Genomic DNA, 26,577 nt, shown 5'->3' on the forward strand with positions numbered 1-26,577 from the left:
TACAAAGAGTCAGTCTGTTCCAGAACATCAGAGGGTGAGGTTCAGTGAATATACAGCTGACACGATTGCAAAATAACCTCAATTATCAAGAACACTTTTATTTTCTCTAGTCAGTTCCATCACATAACTAATTGGAAGGATGTCTAATAAGTCTTAAAACCAATATAGATTTGCATTTTGGTCCAATTTTGTTGTTGTTAGAGAAATCTTCCATCTTGTTAAAGAAATCTTTTGTCAATATTTAGGAGTGGCTACAGTTTGTGCGATCATTTACCGCCTTGTAGTCATCACATCAAGCCGGTAATGTCCAGTCCACCTGTTACTATTAACTTGCATTAGATAGCAAAAGTAGCAGTTAGTTTTAGATTTTGTTTCCTCTAGTGCTGTCAAACAATAGTTACGATTAATTGCAACCTAATAGTTTTTTTTTTTTTTTTTTCCAAATATTTTTTCCAAATATTTGCAATATGTTTACATGTATGTATAGATTTATAATGAATATATTTATATGTAAACAACACATTTTTTTAAATATATACATGCATAAATAAACACAGTACACACACATTATGTGAACAATTAATCATTTAAAAAGTCTACTTTCCTCAATGAAATTTAGTCTTTTTGGTTATTCTTTGTTTGTTAATAAAAATAAAAAAAATCAACAAGGTTTGTTTTTGTTTTTATAGTTTTTTTTCCAAATCTGGCTAGGCATAGTAGAGTCTTGTGTAAAGAAAACTTGTGCAGTTGGTGCGTTTTGCATTTGTAGGACAACATTGACGGATCTGTACATTTGTACTCTACTGTCCAAGAGGTCTAGTTTTTTTCTCTATTATGTTAAACAGTGCTGAGAGAGCGCGCTTTTAAATTAACATTGTATAAATATGAGTCACACAATCTCAGTTTGTCTAGTGAGAACCGACAGCACTGCTGTCTCTCAAAAGCCAAGATAAGCAGGGTAGGCCCATATCAAAAGTTCAGGTTTCATTCTATCAATGAAGTTTTGCTGTTACTCTGCCAAGGCAAATACTGTTTAAGCCCACCATACCTCTCACTACTACTTCCTCCATTTTGCAACATGGCAATGTCTGACATCAATCATCTCTCTCTTGCTTTGAGTTGAGTTAGAGTGCAACATGAATGCAGCCAAAAAGGGAGATGTAATGACATAAGATCAGGCGCAAGATGGAATTAAGCCATTTGTTGTGCAGATGCCTTGTTTATACCTCACTTCTTGGCATAAGCTGAAGTTGACATTTGGCGTTAAGATTTGGAGTTACATCACTCTGGTCTCTGGGACCTGGTTGGCGGCAGTTGTAAGCTCACAAGGATTTGATGATTTGTGGATGTTGATGTGTTCTGCTATGTTTTGTCAGCATTAATCTGAAAACTCCATCAAGCCTATGATCTTGCCTTTGTGTCACTTCCCCTGTAGAAGATGGTTGTAGAGGAGTAGTGTGGAAAGACTGCCATGAAAGATGTTCCGTGCTGTTTGTACATCAGAGTGCCCTCGAGCACTATTCTCTAAAGTTAGCTTAAACACACTGAATACTGTTAGCCCTGATGGGCGGGCTTAAGTCACTGCTTTTTTAAGAGACTAGTTACAGTTTAGTGGGAACCCTTGTTAACTTGTAAGTCTTAGGTCAGTACATTGCCAACTCTGACTGTTTTGTTTTGTAGGAGGGAGATTTCCTGGTGCGAACCCATCATGTCGAGTACTGTGACGGCGGAATTCTGGACCCTGATGATGTGCTAACAGACCTGGTCGAGGACAAGGACAAGGTAAGGCTCAAGAAAACAGTCAGGTATTTATATTACGTCCGCAAGACGCATGTTGTTGCATCTCCTAAAGTTCAAAAAGACAAACATTGCGAATTGCTGAATCATAGACCTGTAAACATAAGAAAACCGATTGTCAGCAGTTGCCATTTGGTGGTTGCTTAGAGTATAATTTGCATCTTCAACGTCCTAAAGTAAACATTAAGGCCTACAGGAAACATCATTCTGTGTTTGCTATGTATTTGTGTTCAGGGAATTCTTATCCCACTCACCTAAATTCTAAAAGTATAATTGGTTTTAACTACAAAAAAGGTTTTGTAACATATTTTTTGTTTTTCAGATTAGAATCATGAATCAGAATTAAATTTAGCATCCACTCCAGAACATCATGTTCATGCGAGTCATTCTTGTGCGAGAAGAAACATGGTCGTTGAGGTGTATATTTATTTTTGGCTGTAGCCAGAGAAGACACAATAGAAGATGTGTTGGTTTTATTTCATGTTGAGGTTTCCCGCCCTTTAAGGCTGGAAGTTTACATCTAGAATAACCATATGATTTCATTTGATGTGGTTCTGCAGCTTCAGTGGTGTTGTGGTGCAGGAAACGCTGACCCAGCTTATAAAGAAATCTGCCAAATAGAAGGCTTTCATTGGCTTTTTTTTTAGTGTGTAGGTGTTTGGTCCAATAGCAAATGAAAAAATAATAACTGTGAAGCATTAGTTTGGGTACATTGGCTTTTCACAGTATTTGATATATTGCTAATAGTGCCATTCGTTGCTAATGTCATTTATTCTAGAGCAACAGAACGGCCTAGGAAGGAACACCAGAACGCATTTACTCTCACAAATGTGAGAAGATTTGTTGAGAAGTTGTGAGAAAATGTGAGAATTTATGGAAAACAAAATCACATGAAAAATCGCAGGTTAGGTTGCAATGCTATATGCGCTGTGAAAAAGTAGAAAATATGAAATACACTTTACTATTTAATTTGAAGTACTTTGGTGATGTTTTATAAAGGTTATGATAAAAATGGGCATGGTGGGCATTCTTTGATGATTATGGAAACATAGCATATGGTTCTCGTTTTCATAAGGAAAGTGCGTTGTTGACATTTGCTTGAGAGGACGTCATTTGGACCACCCTCTCTGAGGGGAGAGTGGTCTCTCCAATGAGCCTTCGGGATATTCTGCTTGTCCTTACTCTATGGAGGTTATTATATTGAGCTGTGTGGCCGCTCCTAACTCGATAACACAAAAGGGCATTTGCCTCTTAATTGAATTCTCTCAGACATCAGATGCAAAGCTTTTGATTTCTGCACACTAATTAATAGAAGTGAAGGCACAAGGCATTATGGGTTGCATGCTCTCTCTCGGAGCTAGATGATTTCTGGGATATCGCTTTATAATCAAAGTGTGGAAGTGTTTTATAGGCTTTAGCCACAGGGAATGCAGCCAATTTCTGAGAAAAAATTAGCATATGAAAGATGAAAAATTGTCATGATTTAAAGATTATGAGTGGGACTATTAACTTAGAGATGATAGTGCCCAGTGTTTTAGCATTCAGACCCTCTATAATTGGTCCTAACCGTGTCTATAAAAAAAACAGTACTATTTTGGTATCTCATTTTAATTTGGGGCTATTGCTTGAAATGTGTTAATTTAATACAGTTGAAGATTAATTAAAGCAGTGGTTTAAAAAAGAAACAAACGCATTAATCGTGCTTACTGACTTGTTCACTACAGGCAGCAAAGAGCACTAAGCTGATCACATATCAAGGCTTTAAAATAAGGATTGCCCAATCACTGGCCTGATTAAGAAAATGTATCAGCACTGTTTTGAACTTTCATCTATTTAAACATTCAAGCCATTTTAAGGCACAAGAAGATGTGAAAAGAAGTTTTTTGGTTTCCAGGTGGTGGAGTTATTGTAGGTGGTGTCTTTTTTTAATTTTTATTAATTTTTTAATTGAACATTAATTGGTGTGAATATTCTGTGCTGTAATTGACTGCGGACTGGTCACAGAGACACACATGTGCATACACTTGCATAGGAGCATAAACTCACTCCTCTTTATGTCTTCCATACTCGCACTGGCACATAGTCCCTTGATGGTATTGTGCCTTTATTCTGTTAGAGCGGGTATTTACTCATAAATCCAGACCGGGATGAGGAATGAGCTCTCACTGTAGTGATGTTGCCATGGTGACATCTTCCCAAATGTCACAGCCTGCGTTACTGTATCCTGGTGATCCAATAATTATTCTTTGCTGTTTGTAAGCCAGGAGTAGGATTTTCTTTCGTTCCGAATATTTCTTTACAGTGCTGCAGCGTTGGAGTCATTTCAAGCTCAGCATTTATATAATGACTTTTAAAGCAGGTATGTGTTGTTGTATGTGCTTTTGAAATCAGTTTTTCAGAGCTGTCGCACGTGGTACGCGTTTGCGTTTGTGGAATGTGCCATTCGTCTTGTTAGAGTGTCAGATCTTCCCCTGTCAACAAAAACACAAGCCATATTTTGGTAATTACTGTGCCACTCCCTCTTTAATGAAGCTAGCATACCACTGACTTAACTGCTAACACACACCGAAGGTACATTTATAAGATGTGCTTTCTGGCATGAACTGCTTTCTGAGTCCCTAATGTTGAAGATTCTAGTACTTTAAAGGAATAGTTAAAAAAAAAATGAACATTTGTTCAAAATGTACTCACCCTCAGGTCATCTAAGCTGTAGATGCATTTGTTTCTTCTTCTAAACAGATTTGGAGAGCTTTCGCATTACTTGCTCACGCAACAGTGTTTTGTAAAAGTGAGGAGCTGATTGTTTGTAAGAACAGTCCATCATTAATGTGTCAATTCTGGATAAAATACTAGTCTATAATCCGTAATAACACCACCTGTGTCCTTTCACATCTGAATACGCCAACATATATTTAGCTTGATCTGTGCGTATTTCTCTGATTAAGGCAAGGTGGCTTTTTCCACTAGAAAGCAGTTATTGTCCTATTGATTTATTACAAACACGCAGATTTTCACATCACAAGATGTAATTGATTGACAGGATGTTTTTATCAGCTATTTAAACTCTAATTCTGACGGCACCCATTGCTGAGCAAGTGATGTAAAGCCAATTTTTTTTCGATAAAGAAAGAAATATTAAGCACATTTTCATTTTTAGGTGATCTCTTCAAAGTACTTCAAAATGTCTTTATTCTAATAAACACAAAAGGAGAAATTTTGAAGAATAGTGATGGATGACAGCATGCATGATAACAGCATATGGTGAACACAGACTGTTTAGCCATAAAACTACAAAAGTTGTCCATACAGCAATATTCAGAGTCTTCTCAAGCCATATAAATAGTCATCTATACTATGTTGTTGTTATATTTGGCGCTTGACAGACGTGGTTCATATTCAGTTCCATTATATAGAAGAGAACAGTGTTCCTTAAAAACACCCATTTTGAACAAAGTCATACAGGTTTAGAACACAGATGAAGGAACAGTTAAAGTATGTATTTATTTTAGCTAAATTTCTGTTCCTCACTCAAAAGTTAACATTCTTTATAATGCCTGTGAAATATCACAAAGAAATACCGTCAAACATGTTTAAGAACCAATCTGCTATTTTGGTCCGACCGGTGTGAAGATGTGCTCCGCTTTTATTGCTGAAGCTGTAAAGTTTTCACATTTCTGATTTACTTTTCTCCTGAAACATTCCACAGCACTCTCAGGCATGCTCACAGATGCCTGCATGTGTTAATGATATGCTCACAGCTCTGATTCACATTCAACTGGAGGCAAAAAATGGTACATTAGTCAACACTCTCATCAATATATGAACAGAGAAAGACGTTAGAATATTCATCTGAATCTGTGCTGCCGACTTGCTTTCGGCTGGAGTTAGCCATGCCTTATGGTTCGGGGCCGAGCAGTAGTGCAGCACACTTGTTCCTTTCTGCCCTCTAGAGGTCTTTTGTAGTTGTAGACGTTACTTCTTATAAAGATTTAAACGTACTGCATTAGCCACTTGTGCGAAAAAAAAGATTAAAAACCAAGCAAAAAGGGCAAAGAACGAACACTCCTTTATAGATTTTTCGCTAAACTTTCTACACATTATTTACAATATTTCATTATTTCATTTCTCATGGTATTTCAAAAACAGCCCTTAAACTGTATCTTAAAGGTTACGGTGTAATGGGAGAGCAGGGAAAATGGAGTAATGCGTGTGAATAATATTGATGTGTGTGCAGGAGGTTAATTAAAAGCTCCAGTCATTCATCACGGACCGAGGGCAGGCAGACGGACTGACCGGCCTCAAATCAATCACACACCCTCGGCTCGCTGTACTGCTGATACTCTCACACTCTTGTAGCTTGCTGCGTCTTGACAGGTTTGCTAGACTTTAACTCTTGTCTTTTAATTTTTTTTTTTTTTTATCTTCAAGTCAGTTTCACATTGTCTGAGCGTGTTAAGATACGTTTGAGACTGTCTCGGTCTAGTCTTGCCTGAAACCATGATAATGTTCGTCTCACACTGAGTGGAGTGTTCCAGCTTTGAGTGGCTTGTCTTTTGTGTATCAGCCTATGGCGGTCTCAACTTCTGCTTCTCATGCTTTACCGAGGATAGCTTGTGTTTAAGCCTATCACAATGACTTTGGTTTCACTCACTGAACATCAAATCAGAAAGGTTGCCATTGTTTAAGTCTTTGTAAATTTTGTCTTGTGGCATATCTCAGTTTACACTTGTGTTGAGCTGTCAGGGGTTGTGAGGATGTGACTTTGTACTTGCAGCTAAGTGGGAAGTCTTTAGGTCCTGGAGCCTTGTTGCATTTCTCATTTGATTGTAGTGTTCTGCTGCTGTACTTAACAGTTTATTTAGTTGACTTAGTATTTATTAAATACATTTGTTGTTGTTGTTAATTATAATAATAATAATAATAATAATAATAATAATAAAAACATAGTATATTCCAGCCATATGTTTACGTCTAGTTACTATAATTATACTAATAGTAATTAGTTGAAAACAAATTAAACAAAACAAAAAAACAAATAAATCACATCATAATATTATTGATAATAAAATTTATATTTACAAAAGTATTCCCACCATTTCATTTATTTTCATTTAATCCTAATATGTAATGATGATGATGGTAGTAATAATAATAATGATGATAATAATAATTATTAATAAAAACATTCACAATAAAAACGTCTTCCAGCCATGTATTTACTATTAATATTAATAGTTATGTAATAGTTTAAATATATAAATGACATGTATCATGATTTCATTAATAATAAAAATAACAAGCATAATAATAATAATAATAATAATAAGTAAAAATAGTAAATGCTTGCCACGTGTAGTATAAAATGCTGTGTGATTCAGGGGAAAATCATAGTAATACATTTCTCCATCTATGATCATTCAACAGTTCAAAAAATGATTCTATTTAATGGCTGTATTATTTACAGATCTATGTCATAATTGTTTAATTCGGTTTGCAGAACAATTGTAATTCTGTATCAGTTTAATAAATCATTGATCAGTTAGTGTCTAAGAGTGTTACATGACAGTCCTTTGATAATTTGTTCTTAGCAGCAGCTGTTTTATCCTTAAACGGCTGCACGCTATCTGTGTCCCATATTTATGTTGAAAGATGTGCTGCGTGCCGGTCTAGATAATTTTTCTATGGTATGTCTTGAACAAAAGACTTCAGTAGTGTGCAGAAGTTGGTTTGCATGTATTTGGCTCGAGGCAGTAGCGCTTCGACAGTGTACGTGTGTGTATGAGTGGGTAGCCATGGTAATGGTACGCTGGGAAAAATCTCCGACATTTGGAGGGATTAGAACGTCTGTGTGCTTCATCTGGAGTAATTAAACACTCCATAGTACCACAAATCAGCCCTCTTCAGGGCTAGCGAGATTGCGTGTGCGTAAAAGATAACACACGTAAGATGAGAGCCCTGTTTCGTCACTCTCTTCCTGCTCTTTGTCGGGTTTAGAAGGGGATTGTTCTTTTAAACTGATTACAGTGAGGCCTCCTTAAAATCTCACTTAATGCTAATTAAATAGGTTAATCAAGATTAATTAACAGCCATTCTTGCTTCTCAGCAGTGCTGCTGTCTGCTCTCTATAGAAGCCGAGACGTGAAAAGCGGTGTGATTTGATTACCGTACTCCCCCTCATCCAATCGCCATTAACCCCCAGCAGGCTCACTGCCCCATTGGTTGGGCCTCTTGCTCGAGCTGATGAATATTCAGCGGGAGCTGATGGATGAAAATAATGGTCTCGGAGCTGGCAGGAGCGATGGCATCTGAAACCCAGGCCCAGCAGGAGCTAACACCGCACAGCCGGCCTGGACCGGAGAGGCCATCTCATCTCATCCAGTCAATTTAGCCGTGATCTTCCTCCCACAGGCCTCCCGTCATACTGCGGGGGTTCACCTCGACCGTAAATTCAAAGATTCCTAAAAAGCAATCGGCTGTGAAGCGTCGAGGGTGAAAAACGCTGTTGAAGAGATCCTGACCCCCTGTGTGGTCCGTAGCTTTTAATTTATGGTCGTTTAGGGCGCTTGTGGATGGGTATTGACTCTGCTCCCTGCGCTCTTTTCCCCCCGATGTTGTTGTTATTGTTCTGAGGCTTTAATTTATCATCAGCTCAAGCGAAACAGACGTGAGCGATTTGGGAGGGACTCGTGAGCGTGACTTTACTCTGGGCTTGAACTCTGATAATGGAGCCGGTATGATATGGTCACGGTCTAGCAGTGAGGGGAATGAATGGAGGAGACCCCCTCCCGTTCCTCCGCTCTCTTTTCCTGGGCTTGAGACTTGAGGAAATGGAGCCATCTTAAATGAAGTGTTGTGTCAATAATAGTGTGTTACGAAAATATTTTTGCGATCGCTGACAGGAGACGGGTTGTTATAATGTGCGTAAATGTGTAAAATGATGCATCAATGAAAACCAGATGAACACTGTAACTGGATATTTGGTGTCATGGCCTAGCAGTCTTTCCTCTGTGGCAGAATCCTTATTTGAAATAATACATTTTTCCATCAGTGCATTAGAATATGTTTGGTCAAAATGCACATCGCTCTGACATAGAACAGCGTATGCTATTTGCTTCCTGCTGCTTTTTTCCAAAATGGTGCCGAATTGTTGATTAACATCATTATTTTTGTTTTCTTTCTTTACAAAAAGTATTCTTTCTTCCAGTCTTTACTGTCCTGTTCTGTCAAGATTAAAAAAAAGAAAAATATTTGACTTGATTTGACTAGGTTTCACTTAAATTAAAAATAAAAGCTCCTTAACGTATCGCGTTTGATTTATAAATGCAGCAGTTTTTTGTTTAAATTTTAATCCAGTAGTGCTTCTGCTATTCCGAACATTGGGAAGTAATTCTCAGAGTTTAGGCCATAGATAAGTGTCTCGCGTCTGGCGGATGAGTGTGTGGGACATTTGGTGTAGTGGATCTGGACTGGACTCAGCACTCCAGGGCTCCTCTGTAAGCAGAAGTATGAGCTGGCATCAGTTTGAGGGCTCAGGGTGTGTGTGTGTGTGTGTGTGTGTGTGTGTGTGTGTGTGTGTGTCTGTCTGAGGTCCGCCAGACGTCCAGACAGAGAGGAGGGCTTTATTCTCACAGGCTTTTGTCTCAGTCCAAATCCTCTCTACATTGCAAACTCTCTCTCCGTCTCTCTTTGTCCACTTCAGAAGATCAGAGAAGTTTTAAAGGGCCGAGGAAAAAAGCTACACTGTGACGACTGAGACCTAGGGCAGGTGTAGTGTTTCGTTAAATGTAAAATTTCTTTGAAAATGCACTTCAGTCTACCCTTACAAAAAAAGGGTCCTCACGGTACACAAAGGTGCTGTAAAAACAGCAACAACAAAAAAAACCCCATGGTCATATCATAATAATTTTTAAGATTTTGTTCAGATTTTTCTCACATTTTCAAAGTTCTTGTTTTGACTAATCATTTTTTATCAGCAAGCATGTGGTAGTTTCAGCCAGGGTTATTATAGATATCTTAAAGGATAAATGTTGCTTAAATTAAAATGTATATAAAATGAAATAGAATTTAATGGATATCAAAATTCTATTTCACCTAGCAACATGTCTTCTGTTTGTTTAATTTAACTTGCTAATATAAAACGAATACGTCAAAAATAAATTGGAGAAAACATTCAAAACAAGACTTGCCTGGGCCTAGTCTTGTTTGTAACCCAAAGGCTCCCATTACTAAAATATATATTTTAAGTACACAAAAGCAGGTTTTTTGATTAAAAGGCTGCAGCTGGCCCATTTGAATCTTACACACACATCTTCATTATTTTGACTGAAATGAGTAAAAAGCTTAGAAAGAATAAAACCTGAAATACGCAGGTGACACAGAAATGGCTTCTGTTCCGCTCAGCTTTAAACAAAAAAAAAGGCATAAAATTAACTCTGTTCATCCGTGTTCCTGAGTTGGATCTCTTCCATGTGTGAGAAAGAAAATAACTGTAATTAAGAAATTAGAAATGTAATTTCACAGAAATGCTTTTGGAACTGTGGCCCTATCTGAGTGCTCCACCTCTCCGTATGCTCCAGTTAATTAGCGAGCACCGCAGCAGTCGAGGAAAAATGATGCTGATAATTTGTAAATAATAGTGTGGCGTTTTGTAGCTGTGCATCAAAGGTTTCCATCTTTTTCTCGACTAAGAGGGCTCCATATATCTTTGTCCTGCTTGTAAGGTATACCTCATAAATAATGCAGCGCTCGTGTTAATTAGTGTTAATATAAATTAGCCCATTAAGCTTTGGGAAAATGTTCGTTTAGTCAGGGTGGAAGACAGGACTGTTCGTAGCTTTGGGCAAATTGATTAGAAATCTGGGAGTCATTTTGTTTTAAAAGTAGTTTGGGGCGAATCCTAAACAATAAAGAATACTGGTTGGAAAGGGGTCATATGACGTTGCTGAAAAAACATTGTTTCGGTGTAATACAGTGTGTTTATGCTGTACTTTTGTTGTTGCTCCTCTAAGCCCGCCTTTCTGAAACGGGTCGATTTGTACGAAGCTCATCGTTTAAAATTAAGCAAGCTGTGACCTGATTGACCAGCTATCCAGTACGTTGTGCTGAATACCTCAAGCCTGTGACGCAATTGTTACACCCCTTACCATGATGCTGTGTCCCGGCGTGATGGTACAAAAACAATAAAACACATTTCAAACTAGGCGTTTGTTGCATCCAGCGAGTATATAATTACTGATTATAATAACTTTGTACTTTTTTTTTTTTTTTTAATGCATTGCATTGCTCGCCTCTGTCTGTATTTGTGATCAGAAAAACAATAACCAACAAGCACTACTCTAAACTGCTCAGAACTCGTAAATGTTTTATGTAATAAAACTTACCTTCGATTTAGAAACTCTCAAGAACATGGCGTCAAATTGTATGACCCCTTTAAAAAAATGCAGTATTGATCTATAGAAGTTAGGTTCGGAATAGTATATTTGCTAAAAAATATTGTTAATTTCATGGTGAAAATTGCAGATGTGGAACGGCAAAAAATAATAATAATATAATAATATAATAATATATATATAAATATATATAATAATAATAATAATAATATAATAATATATATAAAATAATAATATTTCAAAATATTATTTTAATATAATTTGCAGTCAACAAAAAAAAAAAAAAAAAACTCATAGAAGTTGAGTAATTGATAACGGATATGCAGTGTAAATTAGGTTTTAATCTACAATTTTTACATGCAAAAACACTTTACTTTACTTTGGAGTAAAATTTGCACATTTTACTATATATTTTAAGATATCTTTTGGTTTGGTAAAGCAGATTTTTCTGAAATTATATTTTTTCTGCTTTGAAAACTTTTTTTTTTTTTAACGTTGTATATAAACTTTTTATATTTAATAAATAAATATAGCTGTCAGCAGAAATGGGTATGAGCCTTCTCAGCCACGGTAGTGCAATAGCTTGGAACTTGGATCCGCGTTCACATATAAACATTTGCCAAAGTTGTTTCCTGAAACTGATGATAACCACAATGACTGCTCTGCAAAACATTTTAGCTCTAATGAAACATTTTGTTTCTTTGACTTCTGTTGACCGTTTGCCGTTTTCAGAGTGGGTTGGGTCATTTTACTTTTTTTCTCTCTCAAATGAACATGCTTGTTAAACAGTTATTTTTTGAGAAGTAAAAACATCTTGCTAGCTTCTGAAAAAGCAGTTTTTGTTTATTAAGACGTAGGCAGATGATTGTCTTAAGTAATGATGCACGATGAGATATGACTGCTGTTTTTCCTTAAAACAAAGCTATTTTAGCACCTTAATTAACATGTAGGTTGGAGGGTTTGAGTGCTATTTTTCGCCCAGGCCTTTTTAAGAAAAATACCACCTTTTATTTTGTGCTTTGAACCTGAAAACTACCAAACTACCAAAATGCCACCTTTTGATTCAGGAGCACAAAGACTCAGTACTGGGTTTGATGTTGGGTTGTTAAGATAATTCGGGTAATTGTCGCTCATTTAGGAAATGAGTCCTATGACTAACTCTCCTCATTCCTCCCTTTCTCCGTCGCTCTGAATAGGCGGTATGGATTTTTATCCTTCCCCCCCCTTCATCTCCCGGCGGGGGTGCTTGGAGGACCAGGGAACTTGTGGACACACCAGGATGCTGAGAGGCTGTTCTGTCAGGCTGACAGCCAGCCCGCTCCTCCTGCTGAGAATGATGATGGGGAGGCAGGGAGAAGGGAGCGCTGGGTAATTGGCCTCTTCATGAGTCTCCCCTGAAAATAGACATAATTCAGAGAAGAGAGAGAGTGTGTGTATGTGGAAGCCTTCATGTAGGGGACCGTGTGGTGTTGGTCTCATTTATGTTGGGCCCCACATGTTCATTTTCTGGAACAAAAAACAGCATGGATGAGGCTGAGAGCTATAATGAGAAGTATTATGGCAATTATCGAGAATGCCACATAATTTCCTTCATTTCATCAGGCTCGCTCTGTTGTTATTGGTAATACGGGCACTTGTTTGTCTTGTATTCTTTCATAACTAACTTTACAATTTTTTTTTGTCACGTTCATTTATATAAATTACAGTTTTTCACATTTTTTTTAAACAAAACATTTAGGGCATACACTAACAACGAAAAGTTTAGGTTTTTTTTTAAGCAATCTCTTATGATCACAAAATGGATTTATTGTAAAAACAGGAATATTGTAAATATTATAATTTGCAATAATTTTTACACTTCAATTTTTCAAAATGTATTCTTTTTATGGCATACCTGATAAAATATTGCTTTTTTTTTTTTTTTTTTGTAGAAACCTAGATATTTCAAAAGAACATTATACTGAATAAAACTATTCATTTCTTACAAAAAAGTCTTGCTAACCCCAAACTTTGAAAGGACAGTGTAGTCAGTAATGACAGTGCTGTCTCTGTGTCTGTTGGTTGACCATCTTATTTATTTGAAGCCACATAAAACTTTTGATCAGTTGCAAAGTGACATTTCAATTCTCTTTTTTTTTTATTGCGTTCATAAATGTCTAGAACCAGCAACATTATGGGTATTCTGGGCATAATGTGTTGTCCCTCATTGTAAATGGTCTGTAGTTTGGTTGTACTGAGCCATTGCCAATGAAAACTAGCTAGTCGCCATGGGCAAAGCAGAGTAATGGCTTAGTATTAGTCTATTGTGCTGGCTGAACCTTTCTTAACCCTGCTGTTGATTCACTGAATTGGACACACATGCTGCGGAAGCAAGATAGTGCTGACATATCTTTTATTTTTACTAACAACGCAAATGTTGGAGATTACGATTGCATTAAAATCGCAATTTTCTTGTGTAAAGACTCCTTAAAAAAACAGCATGTTTCTTGTTAGTTCCTCTTGAGTGGGACGTTATGCTCTGGATGACTATTGGTCTTATTAATCAACACAATGGAGCACGTGGCTCCGCCCCTTTTGACCCGGTGTCGTCGGTGGGTTGCTAGAGTGGGGGAATACGTTCTTCTGTCTAATGGCTGCGCTTTCAAACCATGCTGTTCATTACACACTAATGGAGGGAGATGTTAGAGGTGAGCGGAGCATTATCTCTCGCTGAGAGTTCATCACATTGGAGTTCAGCGGCGTGATTTTAAATGGGCGGAGAAATATGTGTCACGCCACCTTCACCCAAACGTCTATCTAAATCTTTTGAATTGCATTTTATGACCGTAACTTTACACGCTGAAGACAGGGACCGTACTTGACTTTTAGATTCAATTGTAATGTTCCATTACTTTGATTGCTTACGTCCCTGCATCTGGGGTAATGGCAATAAAAATAAGAGGAAATTATATTAAATGGAGGTTTTAATTCATTGTGCTAATTCATGGCCCCATTTTGTGTTGGGTTTGCCACAGGCAAGGTGTTTTTAATTGTGTTATGCACAATCCCGGAGCGGTGAAGTGGAATAATTCTTAAAGCTAATTTAATTTCGTGTGAATTTTAATGTCGCGCAGTTACTTTCACTACCCTGAAAGTGACTGAACCATCTGGTTAATGCATAGAGCTGCATTTACACTACAGACGTTTGAATCTGTTCCAGTAATTAATGATAAACATGTTAAAAACAGGTGGAAAGGCACGGCTCAGCTGGGAGTTAAAACAGACCAGTTAAGTAGGACCAGAAATTAGCAAATCTGTCCTTTTTCATTATATTTCCACTTTACTTTATTCCGGGGTAAAATTATATTTATATGCTTGTCAAAAATCTTTAGGACTTGTTAATTTTTTTTTAAAGCTAACGTTAAACGTTGGATTTAATTTTAACTTTGAGCTGATACTGTGTCTGGTTGCCAGGGAGCTGTTTGGTAGTTGCTAGCGTGTTCCATGTTAGTACTGTATTGTTGCTGGTTACTGCATTCTTTTATGATATTCTATATGAATTTGTTGGTGTTTTCATCATTCTGTCATTTACTCACTCATATGTCGTTCCAAAGTGGCATTGCTTTCTTTCTTCTGTAGAAGAGAAGAGCAGCAATTTCGAGAAAGGTCTTTTAGTTTTGTTTTCCTTTCTGAAAGTCATTGAGTGGATGAATAACAACAAATAAATAACTGTAAATAGTTTTAAATAATAGTGAATGCAATATGATTCCACCTCGAAAGCTTACTTCTGTCTGGTCTCTACCTACCTTTGTCAGAGCGTTCTCTCACCGCACTGCTTGTCCCTTTTCTCCCCTTCATTAATGACTAAAATAATCTTTAAGTCACACTTCTTGAGAGCCGTAGGCGGGAGGTCTGTACGATGCATGTGACCCTGTACCAGCACACAGGGTTAATTGGATGAGTGAATGAAATGTTAAAGTAAGACTCTTTATGGTCTTTCACCCTCAATTAAAGAGAAAAACAGCACCTGGGACCAGGCCGTCCACATTAGTTTGAAAAGCTGGCTCTGTTGTTATTATATTCATCTCCCGATGGCTCTATCAAAGTAATTAATTACCTTAATGAATGGTTTCACCTGATTAGATGCTTGCCTATCAAAATTGCCAGTTTGAATTAGCATCTCTGGGGTGTGTAAGGCATATTTCTTTGTCAGATATGCACTAACCACAGCTCAAATCAGATTCCTTCAAAGAAAAGAATTGAATCACAAAACAAGATATTTTGAAAAGTATGCTATTTGATCTTTTTTCGTCCAGTTACAATAAATGGGGGCTTAATTTTTCACACTTCAAAAAAGGCGCAAGAGTGTAATCAAAAGTGGTCCATACTAATCTGCAGGCTCATGTGATAGCTTTGTGTGCAAAACGGATCACATTTGTGAACCAGATCAATAATTCCATGAAAAAAATAAAATAAATAAGTGTTGTTGTTTTTTTTTCATGAATCAGGCATGGCTGGTTTGAACACACCAAGGCAGAGTGAGATAGGTGGGATTTTAAGCGACTATAAAGTCTTCTATATGTCTTTTATAATTATAAGTAATTTTCTGATACTTCTGTCATTTCTGACCTTTCATAGCCTTTCATTATTTTCAAGAGTGGCCAAGATATTCTTCAAAAATTCACATTTTATGTTCCATGAAAGAAAAAGCCCTGCTGGTTTGAATTGACACCAGGGTGATTTAAACTATGAATTTCTATTTTTGGGAGAACTGCTGTATTTCTTTAAAGCTTATGTGAATTATATATCATGCTCTGTCTTGATTTCCATAGGGGCTTTGTGGAAATGGAAGAGCATCTCTATTCAGAAATTATTTTACCAAATGTATTAAACCAAGGCTTTAGACGTACCGAACGTTTCAGGTTTACGGTGCATAAGATGACAGGCCATCTATATGCAAGGGTGAATAAAAAGAAAATAAAGATTTGGGGTGGCAGAATCCAGTTTAAATGTGCCAAAGAAAACCTTAGATTAACATACATTGACATGGTAATTTGACTCAGACAGCCTGATGGTCTGAACCCTTTTAGTTGCATGAGCGATGATAACAGGGCTTTCTAATTGCCTGACCTCAGATGGATTGCCCCTGAAGATCCAGGCCATAATTCCTGTCATTCACCTTGAGGAAGGCATGATTTTCTCGCATGTAGGCTGAAACCTCACCCTCTGTTGCTGATCGTGAGCCAGTTTCAAGATTTCCTTTTTAGGTTTCACACTATCAGAGTTTTACCTGTAATGATCAACTCACCAGACATTGGTATTACTCAAGATATGCTTTATACAGACGGATGGACTTTGTTTCCCAGGTTTGCTAAGTAGCAGTACCTTTAAAAATGTGAAATGGCATTTCCACTTCATTATGTCTGATCAGTGCCCTAATTAAAAGACTGCAGAGTGAAGGGTAACATCTAAAGGATCGCCCTCATTACCTTTCTCTGGCTCCCCTAGGACTCGGCTGCGCTGTTTTTCACCTTTTAAAGGACTGACTTAACCAGCACACAATCCCCCCTCACCCATACATTTAATGGTGGTGTGTTGAGTTGGGAGGCTGGGTGAGAGAATTGTGGTTGTGGATAAACTTGCATTATAGTCAGTGTCACATGATCTAATATGCTGATTTGCTGTTCAAAAAACATTCCTTATCAATGTTGAAAACAGTTGCAGCTATGGAAGCTGCCCTAAATTTTAACATTATAAATGTCTTTAATGTCACTTTTCATCAATTTAATATGTCTCTGCTGAATAAAAGTGTTAATAAATTGCATTAAAAATCATATTGACCCCAAGCGCTTATGTATCTGACAAAAATAACAGGTTTGTGGATTGGAATGACATCAGGGTGAGTAAATGATGATAGAATAAAATTTTTTGAATGAACTATGCCTTGAAAGGGAGTTATTCTGTTAATTGTGCATATATTAGGCGTGTTTTTTCCAGCTCTGTTTGCTACAGTTGTAAACAGCTGGGTCATGCTGAGTGGTAAACGGGAGTTTTGTTCACCATGGCAACAGACAACGTGTGGAGGTAAGAAGGATGGCAGGGTTAGGAGGCCATCACTGCAGACAACTGTGAATAAGACAGATCATAATTACTCCATCTCTCATTGTTTTGTTTTTTTTAATCACTCCAGGCTCTTTGCAGCATTCTATTAAGATTCATTTCAGTGTGTCCCAGGTGGCTTCATATCCTCAGCAACCCTGGAAGAATTAAGATCTACACAAGCACACAAGTGTTATTTGTGCTCTCAGATACCTGTTGAGTTTCCCTTGTAGTGGATGACCAGTATGGGTTTTTAAAGACTGTTATTTAGAGAGCATTGTGGCTGACTTTATGCCTATATTTATAAATTTGTTGGCTCTTTTACCACATATCAATGTTTTTTAAAGATTGTGCCCCATGAGGGCGTTTTTTTTGATGATATCTTGTTAAAAATGAGAATTTTATGTTCAAGATAGCGAGTCTGTGTCTTTTTTTTTAAATGATGGACCAGTTAGATGAGCCATGGGTGGAACAATCATTCTCAGGGTATTGATTGTGCAGATTATAATTGGAAATTATGGCCGTTTTACATGTCGTACGCTTACAAGACTGAAATCTTTTTGCTGTGTGCCACTGACCTCATAAAAATTTCATTTTATTGGTTGTTAATAAAGTCACATGTTTTTTTAAAATTAAAGCATGGTAGTAAAAAATTTGCCATTTGCAGATTTTTCTTCACATTTTATGAAATATTAAATGGCATTTTATCAGGTTCATTTTATGGTAAAGGGTGTCATAGTCCTGTTCACACTAAAATTGGTGTTTGAATGTGTTTCTTCTGTCCAATTTCAACCACTTTTTTTTAATCTAATATTGTGAAATTAGCTTGCACAATTTACATTTGTCAACCTGGACCACAAAACCAGTAGCACGAGTATATTTGTATATATAACCAGAAATACATTGTATGGGGTTAAAATTATTATTTTTTTCTTTAATGCCAAAAATCATTAGTATATTAAGTAAAGGTCAGGTCTAATTAGTAATTGCAATTGCATTGTTAATTTGCAACTTTTTAAAGGCGTTTTTCTCAATATTTAGATTTTTATTTTTTTTTTTTTTTGCACCCTAATATTTTTATAGTTTTAATAGTATTTTATTATTGTCCTATCCTAACAAACCATACATCTATGGGAAGTTTGTTTATTCAGATTTCAGATAATACATAAATCTCTTTTATGGGTTTTTTTTCCCAAAGCTATATTTTATTATAAACAGATTTTTTAGATAGATAGATAGATAGATAGATAGATAGATAGATAGATATTCTTAAATTTATAGTGCATCTGAACATGTAACGTTTAATTAATTTATTTATTTTAATGGATGGGAAATGGGAATATTGTAATTTTAAAGAATTAGCTCAACGGAAGGATGGCTGTACAAATGCAAAAGAATACATTTTAGACGACCTCAATCTATAGACCAAGTTCACACCTGTGTTTAGCTGTGTCATTCTGTGTTTTTGTGTAACACCGTTCATGATTTACTGCATACTGTGTGTGTATATATATATATATATATATATATATATATATATATATATATATATATATATATATATATATAGATATATAGATATTTATTTTTTTATTTTTTATTTTTTTTTTTATTTTTTATGGTCTTCAGTACACTTTTAAATACAGTTAATTTCCATTGCGGTCTCTAGAGATTTTCAACGTAAGTACGTGTCCTGTGTGAACGGCCCCTTAAATCTCGAGGTTCTCTCCAGTGTCTCCGAATGAAAGCACACACTCTCCTGCAGGCAGACTTTGATAAGGAGCCCCAGAACGAGCCGTGGCCTTGTCTCCCCTCAGGGCAGAAAAGGAAGAGATGGAGAAAAACAAAAGAATGAGTGAATAAGCGAGAGGGGCGAAAACAGAATGAAGGCAGATTCTAATAGTCCTAACTACCCAGAGGGAGTTTAAAAAGATATTAAACGTTTGAATAATACATTTGGAATACATATGAAAGGATATTAAAATGGATTTGCTATTAAGGCAGTTTCCAGGCAACATGGACCACTGGAAGAGGGGAGACGTGAAGCGAAGTGGACTGCACTCGCTGAGCTCTCTGCCCTTTTTGAAGCATGAATACTGAATGCCAGTGCTCGCTCTCTGAACAGCTGTTGGCTGTAATTTCCCCGCTCGCCTTGATCCTGATCCATAATTAATGCATCTATATCCTGATTAGTACATTAAAGACTGTTGATATAAATGGATATGGAGAGTTTATAACGAGCTGTTAGTCAGCATATATTTTGAATGAGCTCTTTTAATTGGTTGTTTTAGGGTTCAGCATGTATTCATGAGCGTGAGGGCGATTAGAGAGATTGTTCATAAGATTCATAACGCTCCGCTCCGTCGGTTTTGGTTGGATCTTTATAAATATTTCACCCCAGATTGGTCCTGTGCTCTCTGTGTGGCTCTGAAGAGACTCATTGTGCCATCTGCAAAACAAAATGACAGCAGTTGTGGGCCACATAACCTTCGCATAACCCAAATGTTTGCTTTGCTTAAGTGTTACCGTAGCCAGGAGATTTAGTGTGCATTAATTGAGCATACAGTTTCAACACTGAGATTAGGAGACAGCGGGTTACATGTTTAGTTTTGTGACAGTAGTTATCTTAGATGCCTGTCGAACTTGAATGATGGTACACCTTGCAAAAATTATTCTTTCAAATTGTGCCTGTAATTGGGGTATAATTGGTTGAGAAAAAAAAAGACAAATACTGAATGTTATAACTGTTAGACTGGAAATATACAAGCATGCAGATGTGAATGCTTGACATTTTGCAAGTACACTGAAGAATATACTTGATATGCCACTTTGGTAGTACCAAATCTAGTACTGAAGTGGGAAAAAGATTTATCCAACTTTCAAATTCATTTGTAGCTAGTCAGAGTTTTGAAATAAAAAGCAAATGTCTTGTGTTTTTTTTAATTTGGAGCTTACAAATGTATTTCAAAGGTATTATCTGCACAAAAATGAGACTTCTGTCATGTTCTTACTCTCATGTATTACATTTTTAAGAATGTTTTTAGCCATTAACTTCCATTGTTTGGACCGAAAATACATGGTAAGGGGATAGTTCATACCCAAAAATCCAAACTCTTTCATTGATTACTAACCCTCACGTCATTCAGTACACAACCTTTGTTCATCTTCGGAATACAAATTAAAATTTGATTAGAATTAAAATTAAGATCAGAAGTCAAAAAGAGCTTTTCTGATCCTCCAACAGACAGCAAGGGTTCTTACAAAGTCAAGACCCAGAAAGAAACCAGAAACATTGTCAAAGTAGTCCATGTGACATCAGTAGGTCAATGGGAATGTTAAGCAACGAGAATACTTTTTGGTGGAAAGAAACCCTGAAAATCGCTCTGATATAAACTGTGAAAAGCACTGACGATATTCACACACAATAATCGTCCCGGTGTGTACAAGCCTTTAGGAAGTAAAAGACAGGCTATTTTTTATTTTTTTTTTGGTAAACTTACACTTTAATTTGAGTTTTCAAAGATGAACAGTTTGATGAAGTTCTCTTGAGTTTGGAACGGCATGAGGATGAGAAAACTAATAAAGAAATAAATAAAAAGCGTTTAAGTATGTATGACCTTTTTCTTTAAAATTGGCATTTCTTTCTGGCTATGTATAGGTTTCTATGTAATTACTGGCACTTCTGAATGGGCTGAGGCTGGGATTTAGCACATTTGAAGTGAAAGTACTTGTGGAGTACACATAAAAAATATGTGTGGAGAGCGTTTCATTAGTATAATTATCTCATTTTTGCTAATTATTATTATTAATATTTCTCATATTTCTATATTATTATCATGATTGGCTCTTAACAGGCTTGTTTATTTTTGGTTCTGGAACAGTTAATTCATTTTTCAGACAGTGGTGAAATTTGTCCGTTTATCTGTTGGCGCTATACGTTTTTTTTTTTATGTCATCAGTTAAATCAAACTTGACGAACTTGTGAAAATAATCATTGTGTTGTTGCATGAGAAAGGGTCGGGTTTTTGTAGGCGGCTGGAAGCATTAAGCCCCAAAGACACAACAATCATCTGACCTCAGAGGAGACACTGCACACATTGAGGGATTAGCACTGCCAAGGTCACCCAAAACAGAGTTCATGTGAACCAGCATGGACAAACAACAGAAGTTTTTATCTCACTTATTAGGTCTTCTGCAGTTTAAACACGAAAATTGTTTTGACCCGTTGACCTGTCGGAGAAGTTAATCTGCCACAGTGTTATTGGTCAGGGGGCTGTTAGGGCGACCTGGTTGATTAGCATCAGGTGATACAGCCTAAGTCTATTGATGGAGAGAATTCTTGGTGTTGACCTTTAGCACTGGAGTGTTTAGGCAGCCAAATCCATAACAGTATTTATATTCGTATCCCCTCATCGATAGACTACCCGCCCAGTGTGCCGATCAAACAGGCGGACTTTCTTTTCATGAACACGGGAAGAGGTTTTGTTTGCCTTACTGTATTTGCACTCAAACGGCTAAGAATAAAAGGCAAAGGCTAGGTTAATGGCGTGCTGGTCTGAGAGCGGGGCTGTTAAGCGCTAATACGGCAGTGTTTGTTTATGTCTGAGCAGCCAGACTGCCTAATGCCTCTAACCTCAGCTCACCTCCATCATTCTCAATAAGGGTCCCGCGCTGATGGCCTTTATGGTGCACACTTTGGTGTGAACTTTACAGAGTGTGAACTTCCACAGAGAGGATGCTGTGAAACGGCCTTAGGGGTGTCTGGTTTGATGCCATAAGACGTGCCTTCATTAATATTTTATTTTTATTGTTGTTTATTTCAGAAAGTGTTGTTTCATTTTAATGGTTTTAGTTTATGCTAATATTTGTTACTCTAATGAATGATTATTGTTGATTAGCATTTCTTTGGTGGTCACCATGTGGTTAGGTTTGATTCCTTTGCTTATTTAATGGATAATGGCCTTTTTAAAGTTTGGGGTCAGTCAGAAGGTTTTATAGAACCAAACTGTTTTGAAGCACTGTTTTAAACACTAATAATAGTAGAAATGTTCTTAGAGCAGCAACTAATCATGTTAGAATGATTTCTAAAGGATCATGTGATAATGAAGACTGAGGCAATGGCTGCTTGAATTCAGTTTTCCATCACTGTAATAAATGATATTTTAAAATATATTTTAAAGGTGGTACTTATTTTAATTGTGTGCAATCAATAAACAGTTTGGACGCATCCCTTTGAATTTGTTATTGGTTGTTGGTTTGATAGACAAATGAGTTTGGTGATGTGAATCCGATTAGACAGCTTTGCAGTTTCAGCTTTCACTAGGTTGACATTTTCTAAATGCATTAAATGCATTCATCTTCCTCACATCGTAGACGTATTGAGCTTATGACAGTGGGGAAATAGATAAAGTATTGGTTGAGTGTAAATGCTGACGGCTGTTGGACTCGCTCATTGATTGGCCTTGGAATGATCTCTTTTCCACATTGACTTATGAAACAAAAAATTTAGATAAAATGTTAAATGGAGTTTCATCAGGTTTTTGGAATTTTGTTGTTCTTCGTGGTAGGATTTATTCTGTGGATGCGTAAACTATATTTGTGAATAATGCTGAAGAAACATTTTAGCTGTTATAAAATGAAATAGTTTAAAACATAATTGAGTAATTTTTTTAAATTATTGAATATAATAATTATTAAATATTAAGGAACAAGACAATTTACAGCCTTTTACACAAAAAGCAGATTTTTAAACTCCATACGATACTGATACGTAACCAATGCAGCGAGCGTAGGATAGGTGTAATATGTACCCATTTGCAACTGCTCGTGATCAAGCATTTTGAACCAGTCGATGTATAGATGAGACCAGCAAGCCATAATAAAACGAGTTGCAGTAATCGAGTCGCAAAGAGAGGAAAGTATATACTAGAGTTTCAAAACTCTGCCTTCTCAGGAAGGGTTTAACCTTCGCTAATCTACGAAGATGGTAGAAGACGGAGCTCACAGTGGCATTAGTTTGTTTACAGTTCACAGTCAGGTATAAATCTCAAATTTTTTGATTCATGGACTTGATATGGGGTAAGAGAACACAAATCGATTGCTCTCAAGTCAGTTTTGTCAGTTGGTGTGAACAAAACAACTTGTGTTTTATCAATATTTAGATGTATAAAGTTATTTGTAGGCTACATTTTCAGTTCAAGGAGACAGGGAGTCACTATCATGCTTAAGTGGTGTGTAAAGCTGACTATCATTGGCGTAGCAATGATATGATACACCAAATTTCCTAAATACAGATCCCATGGGTAAAATACAGACTAAAAACAATATCAGTGCCAAGATTGATTTCTGGGGAACACCAAATATAGAATGCACTACAGAAGAGGAGTACTTACTGACTGAAACATCTTCTGTTGGGCAGAAAAGATCCAAACCAATTAAGTACAATGCACCTAATATAACTAGTTAAGACAAGTAGTTGATTGAAGTGTTGAAAAAATGTGACAGTTGAAAAATGTGAAATTGAACATTTACGCCTTTCCATATACATGTATATGCATTTTGACCTTGTTTATTATTCATATAGTTATTTTCCAGAACCCTGAAAAGCCAGTAGTCTAATTTACACAAAAGAAGATATGGACAATTGGAGCAACATTGAGAAGCACCTGAATTTTGGCAGCCATCAGGCAGTTTTGGATGAATATGTAAGCGCTAACACGCCGAGAGTGAGACATAAATTTTACCTTGACAGAAAAAAGACTCATTTACTTATTAAGAGTGTGAATGGAAAAAAGGTAAAGGGGAAAACATAAAATGGATACATAGAAAACTAGCGTGAGCAATCAGCAAAAACAGCCCAAGGACTGCTGGAAACGACATGTCAATTACTCAACTGCTAATAAGGCTTTTTTCAGCATCATAAAGCAGCCGTACTGCAATAACAAAGAGCACTTTCCTCAGGCACTTTGCACGGGTACCCCATGAAAGGACCTCATTCAGAATGCCGGTGTCCTACAGGTTAGGGATCAGCTCTGGCTACAGGTTAATCACACATTCCATTTTCTCCTCACCACCCCTGTGGATGCAACCCGGTGGAGTTGGAGAGGGGCCGAATGAATGAACAAAGAAATGAAGGGGCGGAACTGGAGGAGTGGAGAGATAGTAGGGTGTGCGACATCTTCGCTGTGTGGCCGTGATGAATTAGGGTAGGTTGTGTTTGTGCGAGATGCAAGAAATAAGACCTGCCGGAGCTCACTACGCCTCTTGGCTTGTGTGATTTATGAGGGGTTTACCTCTCGCTTTTATGAGTCATTATAAATAATAACAACAGCTGTAATGTACAGCAGTTAACAGTAGTGCTGCATCTAGTGGACATGAATCTAACAGCCTAACGAGAAAAGAGAGAACGAGATAAATATGGTGTAGAATAAGCAGGTGTGAAACTATTTTAGTCCTAACCATGGCCAGGTGTGGATACAGATTTCTCCATTCAGTTTGACTTCTTTTTATAGATTCGATTCTGATTCTGGTATAATTTTGGGAAGAAAGAAATTTTTATCTAATTTAAAGGTGTGATCAGATTCAGCTGCAAAATACAGGTCCATTATTTTTTTGGCAGTAGTAGAGATGTATGAAGCACAGCTCACACAGAAATCACTTTCAAACCTCTGTTGGTCAGTTCAGTGAGTTCATGTGACCAGCTTGAAAATGAGAGCAATCTCTGTGGTGAAATATTTCTCTCACGCAAAAACTAGACAAAAATAACAGTTTTATGCAAGAAATCCAGTTAAGAATTTTCTCATCATTGACTGTTTGCATGTGCACCAATATAGTTTATTTCCAACAAAGTAAGGATTTGGATTTTGGATGCAGTCTTCATTATTCTGAGTTGTGCAGCATACTGTCTATCATCTGTTTAAATCAGTTACTTCCGTTTCTTTATGCATTGCTTTCCTTTGCCACTGTGAGGAACATTGCAATGCTGCAGTAACTAGCTTTACTTTGTTTGCGGGCATCTTTGGACGAAGATATGGAGCAAAGACTGTGCAGCTAGTTGTGTATAAAGAGACTCAAAGTGAAAACCTTGGAATAAACAGCATGTTATCCGTCTACATCCAAACACATGCACACTTTTGTGTTTGCATCCATTTTTATTGTGATTTAAAATTGGCATACGTCATATAATTTAATGTGATTATGTGCTTAATCACATTAGTTTGACTCCAAAGCGTAACATATTGCGTTTACATAAAGTAAAGTTTACTAACAATATTGTCAAAATCCCATTATTATCACATTCTGTATGATTATTATTCATAGTTTTTTAAAAAAAAAATTATATGGATATTTGAATATAACCACTTACAAATATTTGTAAGTGGTTGAGCGATGTTTAACCTGTTTATGTTAGTGTGGAATATGTTTGTTTAGAGGAACTTATTCTCCAACGAAAAGTTAATTTATTTTTTTTTGTGGTGTGTCTGGCAATAACACTTAGCATAGCTTAGTATAGATCATTGAGTCTGATTAGACCAGAAGTTTCTCGTTTAAAAATGACCAAAGTGTTTTCGATATTTTTCCTATTTAAAACTTGACTCTTCTGTGGTAGAGCCCTCTTACAGCCCTAAACTCTAAATTTTTCTGAAAATTTGCAGTTGTACTTTTTCATGGCTGATATGATTAGAAACTATTTTCTTATTCTGGCGTAATAATAAAGGAGTTTTGCTGCTGCATTACGGCTACAACAGGAGCAATGATTTCACACAGCACCTGTGAAGACAAGCTAGAGGGTCTGGCTGTGTTCCTTTAAGGCTCCTGATCAGTAGGAGCTGGTCAATGGTTTATGAGTTATGTTAATCGAATCTGTTTTAACTGGATTGGATTGGTAACGTGGACCGGTTGGAATTAGTTTGGAATTAGCTGGGGACCCTGGTTTCAACTTGGTCACTGATTAGCTGCGTTTTAATGAATTCCATTTACAAGACACAAACATTTACCAAATGGGTTAAAAAAGTTGAAAGAAGCACCCTTTCGTAGACTTGTTTTCTGTGCTGTCTAATGAAAAGTAAAGGGAATCAATGAAGGAAAGGCATTTCTGGAGATAGCAGTTGTGAATGTGGCGGAAGTGCTTGACGTTGGCCTTGTGTAGGAGACCACAGTGACATGGAACTATTGATCTTCTGCTTATGGTACAATCAAATATCTGACCTGTCCATACTGGTGCTAATGTGTAGGCCTTCACGGCACACAAACAAGCACATAGGACACTGTTTGAAACAGATTTATAAAAGCATATGAACAACCTGTCAGTTGC

At 36.8% G+C, this 26,577-nt stretch overlaps 1 protein-coding gene across 5 annotated transcripts in view; it reads left to right on the forward strand.

The window, feature by feature from the left end:
* Nucleotides 1-26,577, forward strand: part of pard3bb (par-3 family cell polarity regulator beta b) — a 254,794-nt gene that overhangs the window by 14,113 nt on the left and 214,104 nt on the right. For all 5 annotated transcript variants that reach the window (XM_043249476.1, XM_043249475.1, XM_043249478.1 and 2 more), the window contains exon 3: nt 1,681-1,782. In XM_043249476.1, the coding sequence (XP_043105411.1) occupies nt 1,681-1,782 (102 nt within the window). The remainder of the gene's footprint in view (nt 1-1,680; nt 1,783-26,577) is intronic.

Source organism: Puntigrus tetrazona, chromosome 9 (assembly GCF_018831695.1).
Source record: "Puntigrus tetrazona isolate hp1 chromosome 9, ASM1883169v1, whole genome shotgun sequence".
NCBI classification, from domain to species: Eukaryota; Metazoa; Chordata; class Actinopteri; order Cypriniformes; family Cyprinidae; genus Puntigrus; species Puntigrus tetrazona.